Source organism: Cyclopterus lumpus, chromosome 14, assembly GCF_009769545.1.
Source record: "Cyclopterus lumpus isolate fCycLum1 chromosome 14, fCycLum1.pri, whole genome shotgun sequence".
Classification (NCBI taxonomy): Eukaryota; Metazoa; Chordata; class Actinopteri; order Perciformes; family Cyclopteridae; genus Cyclopterus; species Cyclopterus lumpus.
The window spans coordinates 7,057,575-7,068,522 of NC_046979.1; the positions used below are offsets into that span (position 1 = coordinate 7,057,575).

Below are 10,948 nucleotides of genomic sequence, written 5' to 3' on the forward strand. Positions count from 1 at the left end.
GCACCGACGTGTCACCTGTCGCTCGTAAAAGACGTCCTTAAACGACCAACACTGTTCACTCTGTCAACATGTTATCTGTTGCCACCGTACGAGCCACTCGGCCGTCGCCATGTTGAGAGCCGTCCAGAGGCAACACAAATGCTCCCAATGTCGCATTGTGCACATTTAATAAAGTATTTATAAAAGTATGTAAAACTTGGAAACGAGCTGCAACACGTAACTTAACATTTTGACCCGCTAACTATTGTTTTTACAGAATAATGTTGCTTTGAACAAGTTCTTTTTTTAGCCTCTGACTCCTGTTTGTTTTGGGTCTGTTGTGTTTTTTTTGTTTGTTTTTTTGTCTCCATCTGTTCTCGTATTTGAAGAGATATCTTACTGGTTCAATAAAAGATTCATAAAAACAAAAAGAAAATCCCATGTAAGGTATCAAATGTGTTGGAAGAAGTACTCAGATATCTTACTTAATACATTAGTTGACGTTTGCTACTATAACAATATTTTAATGCTAATACTTTTATAGTTTTACTGAATTAAAAATTACATAAAATGTAATGCAGGAATTTTTAAACACTAGCTACTTGTACTTAAGTAAAGAATCCAACACTGACAAGCATCATAATATTCTTATAGTACCAAAAGTAAAATTACTCAAAATGCAGAATGGCCCATTCCAGATCATATATTATTGGATATATAATATCACTTTAAACATAAAATACATTCATGAATATGTTCTAAAAGGAGTCGGCAGAAGTACATGATGTTTATGACTGCCAACTGGAGAATGTTCCCACTCTATCTTAACAATAACATAGCAAATCCATATTCATGTATTTAGTTGTTGTATGAATAATCAGAATTTGCAGATAAATATAGTGCAGCAAAGTGTGGGCTTAAAAAAATAAATAAAGTGCTATTTAATCATAAAAGTTGCTCATAAATACAGTCCTACATTTCGTTCCACACACACACACACAGCAGGTGTAACTACTGCACTGTGTGAATGTGAGCAGCAGGGGGCAGGATTGATCTGACCGTAAAGGTAAAAACTATCTCATCTTATTACTGATAAATGAGCTGGGACGACTCCCCACTGATCTCACTGGCTCCTTCTTCCAGGAAACACTTCTGAAACAAAAAAAGCTGCACAGCTGAAAGGGAAACAAAAGATACCGGCTGGGAATCCCGGAAAACAAAAAAAGAGGGACAAGTCCCCTGTGTGCGTGTGTGCGTGTGCATGAGTGTGTGTGTGAGAGAGAAACACATGACACCACCGACATAAGGAAGGATAAAAGGATGGTGAATGTGAGACCAAACCTGCTACGAATGTACGAGACACTGCAGAAGAAGAGACCAGGTGAGACTACGACTTCTTCTTCTGCTGCTGCTGCTGCCTGTTCTTTTTCTTTTTCCTCTTCCATTGATCCTTTTTTTCCTTCTTCTTCTTCTGCCTCTGCCTCTCCTTCTTCTTCTTCTGCCTCTGCCTCTCCTTCTGCCTCTTCTTCTGCCTCTTCTTCCGCTCCTTCTTCTTCTTCTGCCTCTGCCTCTCCTTCTGCCTCTTCTTCTGCCTCTTCTTCCGCTTCTTCTTCTTCTTCTTCTTCTTCTTCTTCTTCTTCTGCCTTTTCTTCTTCTGTCTCTTTATGCTTATTCACAAACAGCCTTTTTCTGCTGTTTAAACATGGATGACTAGAAGTGATGGATTGTAACTAAATACATATACTCTTTAAGTACTGCACTTAACTAGACTTGTGAGTTATTTTTACCTCATCCTCCACTTAATTTTGGAGATACATGTTGTACTTACTGTTTCTAAAGTATCGTTGGCAACTCATTATTCTTATAAAGAATGCTGTACGTACACCAATAATAACAACGTGCAACAATAATTTTTTTATGCTACAGAACAGAACCAACCGTATTTATTTACTAACATGCTCTCAGATTTAGAGACTAGATGGACTTTAAAAAATCTTCCGGACTATTTTCAGAGTGAGTCAGGATGAACTGAAACTGAAAAGAAAAGATAAGAACACATGCAAAACAAGAGTACTTAACAGTCAAAGGAGTTTGTTAAATATTTGTTTGGGATTATTGCGACATAATATACATATATGTTCATTTCCTTTTCAGTGAATAATGAGAATGAGACGTTTACAAAAATAATAAAAGTAAAAAGAAAAATCATTGATTGTGAAATGATGCCACGTGTAAACAAGGATTTCTACTTCTTAAAGGATATTTAGCTTTTTCAAGTAGAGTCTCATTATACCGCCAAAATAAAAGGTGATTTTTTTTTTCTTTTGCCTGAAACCCTCGTTACTAAAGGAGGAGAAAGCGTTCACTTTCCCAGCATGTTTCGAGACACCCGGAGACAATTGTACAGACTCTCAAAATCTGGGTGTGTAAACTGGCCTTTACTCATCATCATGACACTGTTGTTTGTTTACAGTGTGGTGAACCAGAGGAAAAGACACATGACAAACCAGACTCACTTCCACAGTCTTGAAAAGGATGTGCGATTGTTTCAACACTTGTCGGATAGGCGGACAGATTCCTACAAATCCATCAATAACCGCTGCTGACATTTTTCTCTCTCCCTCTAGATTCTCTCTTTTCAAACATTTATCCATAAAAGGATGTTTTAGAAAAGATAAGAAACCCATGCAGAACTTTTGAGCGTTTAAAAATACCTCAAATTCCAAATAGAGATGTGTGTGTCTGTGAGAGAACATCCAAACTATTTTCTGAAGAAACTTTAGGATTAATAAAAAGTATTTTGGGGGTGGGTGGAGGGGAGTTGTGTCTCCTTGACGTGAAGCATAAAACTGGACTTCCCAACCCCCCTTATAAGGCATTTCCCTGAGAACAGTGGGGGGGCGAGGGGGGCCGAGCGATGCAGGATATTCTCACAGGATGTGATGGCTGGACAGCAGCCGGAGCCGTGCGATGTGGAGGGAAGAGTCAGCTGAGAGGAGCTCTGTGGCTCATGGTGTTGGCTCGGTCACTATCGATCTGTGAGTGGGTGGGTGAGGATGTGAAAATCCACATGTTCAGGAGGCACCGTGAAGACTAGTTATCAGCTGAGGTGATTGTTCAGCTCTGGAGCTCGTTGCTGTTGCACAGGTTTGGTTGTCGGGAGCCTCGGACTCGCTTGTGGGAGCAGATGTGTGCACGCTGACACGTCGTAGGGCTGGAAGAAGTTCTCAGATCCTTTTGCTTCGGGGGAGGAAAAAGTAAAAGTACAGAAAGTCGTGTCGGTTACTAGTTTGCAGAGAAGATTTTTTTTACACGTAAAACACAAGATGTAAGTACATATTTCAGGTAAAACCTCTGTATTTTGACATTGTGTTATGACTACTTTTACTTAAGTGAATAATCTAACTACTTGAAGGGAAATTCAAACTAAATATATAATTGTAACAAGATGGAAGATCTGCAGTTAAGAGGCAGAAACACAGCTCCCCTGAATGAATAAGGGAGTAAAAGTACACAAGTATTATCAGCAAAAAGTACTCGTTCACAGACAAATGTCCTCTGTGACTGGAATATTGTCATAAATAACATTGTTAGATTTGCATCAGTGTGTCGGAAGCATTTTATTGTTGTAGCTGCCGGTGGAGCTATTTTTAACTACTTTATTTACTGCTGGGTAGTTTAGTCCAGTGGTCCCCAACCTCTGGGTCGGGCCCCTCCTAAGGGTCACCAGATACATCTGAGGGGCAGATTTATGTTCATTTTGTTGACTTTTCTTTAAACTATTGCATATTTTAACTTCTATATTTTTAAATGAAAACATGTGACGGGTTTAAAAAAGGGGAATGTCTCTTTTGTGGAACTGCTAACGACTCGTAGACGGTTGAGGTGTGACAAGATCACTTAAGTTAATTCTGTTTTAATAGTAGTCATTTTTGAATTAGTGGTTGGCGTTGTTGATGAGTCGGAAAACACGGGGCTTTCACACAGGAGACAGCTCTTCATGTCCCGTGTGAACCAAATACTTTTGATTTGTTTTCTTTCTATTTCACAGTCATTTCAATGATATTTTTTACTAAACCTAACCTAGTTTTGTAAAGTAAAAAATACAAAACATTAACCACGTTTTTAAAGCTATTTAAAATCCCAGAGAAAATGCATTTCCCTCAAAAGCTGCCGACCTACCAAGCGCCAGTGATGTTGGGAGTGGTGCCTGCGAAGAGCTCAGAGGACGTAAAAAGACAAAACCTGCCGCGGCTCGTTCAGCCTGCTGCCGTCTGACGAGAGATGCAAACGCATCATCGGCTGCTGTATCAGCAGACCTCAGATCAGCCTCTTCCACTCCGGCTGTGAGACTCCTCAACTCGGCCTCCAGCCTCCACATATGATGGACTCTGGCTTTTTTCGGACACTGAACCTTTGATTCAGTTTAGTTGCATTGAGTCATACTTGTCTTACTATAGTAACTTATAGCTGTCAAATAAATGTAGTGGTGTGAACATTTAAATGTTTCCCCCCTGGAAGTCCATGTCCACCTTTTAGAGAGAGATTTTTGATCTTTCTGGCTGTTGATTAACAACCACAATGTTTTATCAGGTTGTAAATGTTTAAAGTAAATTCTATGATGTACTTTGTGTTCGACTTTCCGTTTTATGAAAAAGAATCAATCGATCTGCTTTTAAGCACATTTCAAGTTTCTTAATGAACAACAACAACAACAAAAAGAGTTTTTGGTTAATTGCCAAAAAAGATCCAAAGGTTTTTCAGTCGCATTAATGAATGACGTGTGTGTGTTTTGTGCAGCTACAAGCGCTCACACACATCACATGAGAGCACTGTGATGAATGTCCTCATTGAATTTGCACAGTTTCTGAGAGCTGCTCTGTTCTTACATGAAGGTCTTACACGGAGGTTGAGGAAAGATTTCTAAACGTTTGTCTTTAATACTGAAATTAACAACACAATTCACAACAAATTAAAAGTAAGGGAGATTTTAAAGCAACAGCTGCTTGCATTTTCTAATTGAAGAACCCAGACTGGGTGGTTTTCACTCGCTCTCTGCAGACCTTTATGGTACCTCTTCTGGGTACTTACTATCACTGCAATGCTAATTGCTCCCACATTGTCTACCCCTCCGAGCATACGTGCTGTTTTTGTTTTGTTCAGGGGAGCCGATCAGAAAATATTTCAGCAGAAGTTTCCACAAAAATATAACAAGGCAGAGAATTTAGTAAAAGGTGACTCATCGAGGCCCCGGCAAAAACAATCTCTCTCACAGAAACCCCCCCCAAAAAAACAATAACCTACAGTGCAGAATTAATTGCATTTACTCAGAACTCGCGGAAACGCACGTTATCTTAGTCACTCGTTCTCGGTTCTGCAGCTGAACACAGTATAAAATAGAAACGTCACTGCACACGAAAAACAAAAAAAGCCCCCTTTGTGTGCATAGATAGCACTGTCATAGGTCAGCATGTCACACGGGATGTAGGGCTACTTCCCCCTTCCTTCCCTTTTCAAGTCATATCACCGGCAGCATGCTTCCTGCATTCATGTGTTTGTTTGTAACCTGTGTGATCTGGACTCTCTCCCATGTGCCGCAGCACCATGGCCGCCTTCCAGCTGCTCTTCCAGCTGCTCTTCCAGCTGCTCTTCCCGCTGCTGGTCAGCTGCGTGGCGACGTCCACACGTCCTCCCCGCCACCTCTCTGCATGCCAAGTTGTAAGTAAAAACTACACCGGTCGACCTTGTGGAGGTCAGATTCTTCTCCGTTTTATTGCATCTTCCCTCACATCTGCAGAAAAATAAACACAGAAAATGTGTTCATCTGTTTTTAGTTTATTTCAAAGTGGAGATGAGGCACCTAATCCATCAGGTGCTGAAGGTATTTTCAGATTATCCCCAGGCAGGTCAGTGTTTTATTTGAAAGCTCTTAACCAGCAGATCTGGTTTATTAGTTTAAGCTGTGCTGCCGTCAGACCTTCAGGCTTCAATATTTGGACAGAGAAACATTTGGCTTCTCTGGAAGAAGAATGGGATTTTTTTCTTTTTTGTTTTAAACATCTTTCCTTGTGAATCTTGTTTTGGCTTCTCATGCCGTCAGAACTTGTTCTAATTATGCAATGAAGTGGAAATGTGACACGCATCACGTGCGCTGGAGGATTTTCTTTTCTTAGGAAAGACCAGCAAGAGCTGTGAATTAAGTTACTGTACCTGTTTCAGAGACTATATATCTATATATAGAAATAGATATATAAATCTGGGTGATTCCCCATCTGTCATCTCTGGGCTGTTGCTGTCTAATAAAGCCATAAAACAACAAGAAGAAGAAACAAACACACAAAAACACATGTCCTGGACCAGACTCAAACCAGTGATGTTCCAGTTCTTATTGGCTCCTTAACCTCCCCTCAGCCACGAAACCGCTGCACCCTCAAAGACAAGTCACATGATTAACTTGCAGTGTGTAGAAATTCAGGCGATCTATCAGCAGACATGTAATATAATATTCACCTGAAACTAAGAATCGTTGTGTTTTTGTTAGCTTAGGATGAGCCCTTCATATCTGGGGCTAAATTGAATCAGTCGATATACTGGTACCTCAAAAGGGTAGTTAATATACTTGACTTTTTGGGAATGTAAGCAGTGTGGATATATGATCTCAGACACCACCAGAATCCTTTAAAAGACGGCACTTTCTTTAAAAGAAGTCACATTGGTTCCTTCGACACCTGACCACAGAAACAAGATGTTTTGTCCTCCACAATAAATCAGTGTGTTTGTTTACGGGTCGGCTTGTAAGCAACGAGGAATGCCATTTTTCAAGATGCCAAATATATGCCAAGAACCTGCAAGTACTTCGCCTCAGAGAGAAAACAGAGACGGAGACAGTTTTATGAGCTGTTGTTGGACAGAAGGGGTCTCGGGCCATGTGGTCTCAATTATAAAATGCTCTTAATAACTTAAATATTTGAATCTGTAAGGTAGGATGAGTAGGGTAAAAGAAGGGAGAGGAGATGACAAAAACGGGGAGTCGGCAATAAAGATAAGAGGTGTATCATGTGTTTAAACTGACAAATCTCTCTTTAATGTTGTTGCTTAAAGGAGGAGAGATTGAGTCATTAAAGCGGTGAGTTAATTTCAAGAGAAAAGAAGAGTCATTTTTCTCATTAGAACAACTCATGAATCTCCGCGGGCCGCGGTGTTGCTGCCAAGAACATGCCGTAGACTCTACAAATTGACCCTCCGCGAGCTCTTGAATCATTTGCTCTTCATCGCGTCAGGGTCTGGCAGTCTGGCGGCGTCCCCACATAACCAGACTTGTGTGTTTTGTATTTTGTACGCAGGTCCAGATGGATGTGTTTTGCAGTGACCTGAGCCTCAAAAGTGCCCCTGTCAACCTCCCCCGTGGCGTCCAAACGCTGGACCTCTCTCGTAACCAGGTGCAGAATCTCACCCAGGAAACTCTGGCGTACCACACCGGCTTCCACCACCTGAACCTTCGCTCCAACAAGATCCACTTCATCCAGCCGGGTCTCTTCAAAGACATGACCGAGCTGAAAGTCTTGGATCTGTCCAGAAATCATCTGAATGTTTTCGCTCTCTCCAAAATCAACGTCGGGCCCCTCACGGCCGTGAAGTCGCTGGATCTGTCGAGCAACGGGCTGTACACGGGGATGTCGGACTATTTCCTGGCCGAGTCTCCGTCGCTGGAGAACCTTTCTCTGAACGGCAACAGCATCACCAAAATATCACAAACTACCTTCAGAGGATCCGCGTCGTTGAGAAAAATCGGCCTCCACAACAACGTCATCCTGGAGATCGAAGACGGCGCTTTCGACTCCCTGAATCGTCTGACTGAACTCGATTTGTCCAAGAACTCCATCACCTGCATCACGGACTTCAACCTCTGCAACTTAAAAGTGCTCAATCTCAGCAAAAATAGCATGGAGTTTTTCCAAAGCGCAACATCGGCAGATTACTATAATCTGCTCTCACTCGATCTGAGTGAAAACAAAATGTCTTACTTTCCCCTTCTCCCCAGAAACAACAGGCTGGAATACTTGGACGTTTCACGAAACCGACTTCAGAGCGTCAACGTCACGGGGAGTCCTGAAAAAAAGGTGTTTTTTTATCACCTGAGATACCTAGACATGAGTTACAACCAACTCAAAAGCATACCGGAGTCCTTTTTTTACTGCATGCGATCCCTCGAGGTCCTGAACGTGAGCAACAACTGCATCAACTCGTTCTCTGTCGCTAACGAAGGCCTTCTGCACACTGTGAAGATCATTAATCTCAGCTATAATCCGCTGCAGAGCCTGACATTCGGGGAAAATACTTTGCAATCGCTGGAAAAGCTCTTCCTCATCGGAAACGACCTCGCCACCCTGGACCATCGCATATTTCAAAGGCTTCCGAGCATCAAACACCTGGAGCTTCAGCGGAATAATCTGCAAATCTGTTCCTCGGACCAAAACCAGCAGGATCCTCTGGGTTGCGTCTCCTTTTCTTCTGTCCCAAACCTGCAGTACCTGGATCTGTCCGAAAACAATCTGAGAACTCTGCCTGCGAATGCGTTTTCCAACAGCCCTCTGACATTACTGGACTTGTCCCTGAACCTAGGCTTGGACATGGACAAAGACTCCCTCTCCAGTCTGGAGCATTCCCTGGTCCACCTCCTCCTGAGAGAAAACAACATTTCCAGTCTAAACACGGACTTGTCGTCGCTGATGAGTCTCAAACACATCGACCTGTCCACCAACCAGCTGACCGCTCTACCCGTGTGGAACAAAGACTCCTCCATCGAGTCCCTGAACCTGCGGAACAACAACCTGGTCACCCTGGAGTACAGCACCATGCTCGCCCTGGAGCACTCACTAAAAACCCTCTACATGGGCTCCAACCCGCTGAGCTGCTGCAACAACCTAGACTTCCTCCACATGGTGCAGAACTCGGCGGTGGTCGTTCCCGACATCGAGACCGTGACATGCGTTCACGAGGAGTATTCGGAGCCGGTCAACATCGAGAAGGTGACCCAGGAAATGTGCCATAGGTCGGGCGTCCAGAACGTCGTCATAGCCGTCGTGGTGACGGTGTTAGTTGCAGTGATCGTGTTGGTGCTGCTTGTTAAATTTTGCCACTCGAGGAAACCGAAGCACAACCGAAGCTTCAACGCTTAATGTGAAGGAATTACATTTTTTAAACCAGAGACAGAAGAAGAAAAAAACATGAATGTTGTGTCTACAAAGTCACTCAAAGACGTGAGAAGGGACCATTTATTGCCTTGACTTTGGTTTACCACGACCGACTTTGCCCCTGGAGTGAATACATCAGAATGTAGTCAACAGCGGAAGAAGCAACCACAATGGCTGCCACCAATGAAGAAGACACATGCCATATTGTCTCCTAAATAAAGACCATAGAGTGTTGCAGGAATTAATCCAAAAATCCTAACGAGTTTTTGGTTAAAATAAAGTCTGTGGTTATTTTCTACATTTTGTTCTACGATATATGAAACATGTCAGTAAATACCACTCTGGTGACTTTTGAATGTTTCACGTGTGCCTTTAAAAAGGCGGTTGCAGCGACCTGTTCGTCCACCTTAGCTTAGCATAAGGACTGGAAACAGCTAGCTCAGCTCAGGTCAAAGTAACAACATGTGCCTAACAACTCTTCGAAACCTCACTCATTAAAATGATCTTCTGAGTTTAATTTGTACGCAGTAACTACAGGAAGTGACTGTGCCCGAATGTGTCGTTTTTACATGAAACAAATGAGGTTTAATGAGGGAGGTTTGGAGGTGCTAGTAGCCAGAGCTAAGCTAAGCTAACAGACTGTGAGCTTTTGCTTCATATTTGCAGTACAGAGACAAGAGCGGTTTCATCTAACTTACAGCGAGAAAGCAAATATGCACATTTTCTATCTTTAATATTGAACTATTCCTTTCGAGGGACTTTTGAAAATGTTTATATGAATTAATAAGTGAGAAATGAAACAAAGTCAGACGTCTTCACTCAGTGACTTTAAGAATAAAGGAAGACAAACACTACAAAAGATCAGGAAACAAAAGGCTTTATTCATGGCAGATGAAGTATGATTCATGATATATGTAGATTGTCAAAAAGAGTTTTTTATAAAGCAATCCAACCAGTTTCTTTACCCATTTGATGTGGTTTGCACTTTAAATTCCTTCTTGTTTGTGTTATTGTGTCTCATTCTGTGACTGTTTTTAACACTAAGAATACTTTTGTTACTATATAAGCTGGATATTTAAAACGGGATGTTCTCTGTATTGATCCCAGGCCTGTGGTGCAATGCAAAAATATCTTTTAATTTGACATGAAAAGCTGAAAGCTGGGCTTAAAGCTATGAAATTAATAACTGTGATACTCTGATATGGAAGTTTAAAATACATACTGTTTATTTTTTTAGATAAATAAATCTAGTGGGCAACACTGGGATCCACAGTTTCATACCATTTTAGTGTGTTTGCTACTTTTCTCATTCTGTGATTTTTGAATATTTTGTACCATATGAAGGCCATTTTCTACACACAAAAATAATTTCCTACTTTGTGGGAAATTATTTTATATAAAGAAACATGTAAACCTCTGAACGTAGTATTCACACCAACCCATTTCTTGTCACCTCATTATTCAGCTACTTAATATGCTTAATTTGTTTTTGTTTTTTTGGAGTTTGGGGCAAGAAACGACACTTAATAAATTATATTAACTGAATGTAATTTTCTAATATTTGTCTCTTGATTATTGCGCAAACATTCGTCATTTCATATATTATTTAATTTTGTATTTTTTTTTTCATGTAAAGATAGTCTTTACTTTTTTTAATAATCTATTCATGACTATTTCACATTAAACCATGACGGACAGGATGTGACACAACAAGCAGAAAATACAAAGAACCAACATTTGAGAAATCAAGAAAAGGGCCCCATATTTTTAGAAAT

The 10,948-nt window shown here is 41.1% G+C and overlaps 1 protein-coding gene across 5 annotated transcripts; it reads left to right on the forward strand.

The window, feature by feature from the left end:
- Positions 1-1,136: 1,136 nt before the first annotated feature.
- On the forward strand, positions 1,137-10,718 carry lrrc32 (leucine rich repeat containing 32). 5 transcript variants are annotated; one of them, XM_034550777.1, is made up of 3 exons: positions 1,137-1,360; positions 5,580-5,697; positions 7,323-10,718. In XM_034550777.1, exons 2-3 carry the CDS (start codon positions 5,584-5,586, stop codon positions 9,156-9,158), a joined length of 1,950 nt encoding a protein of 649 aa, XP_034406668.1. In that variant the 5' UTR covers positions 1,137-1,360; positions 5,580-5,583; the 3' UTR covers positions 9,159-10,718. The 5 variants fall into 5 exon arrangements, with proteins under 5 accessions (XP_034406668.1, XP_034406666.1, XP_034406667.1 ...); XM_034550775.1 differs by lacking the exon at positions 1,137-1,360 and adding an exon at positions 2,743-3,307; XM_034550776.1 differs by lacking the exon at positions 1,137-1,360 and adding an exon at positions 2,743-3,088.
- Positions 10,719-10,948: the final 230 nt, after the last annotated feature.

Excerpts from the sequence above, each read along its gene's own strand:
- lrrc32 (XM_034550774.1), top strand. The coding sequence starts at position 5,569 with ATGTGCCGCAGCACCATGGCCGCCTTCCAGCTGCTCTTCCAGCTGCTC. Across the intron at positions 5,698-7,322 it reads ACCTCTCTGCATGCCAAGTT|GTCCAGATGGATGTGTTTTG; the intron begins GTAAGTAAAAAC and ends TTTTGTACGCAG.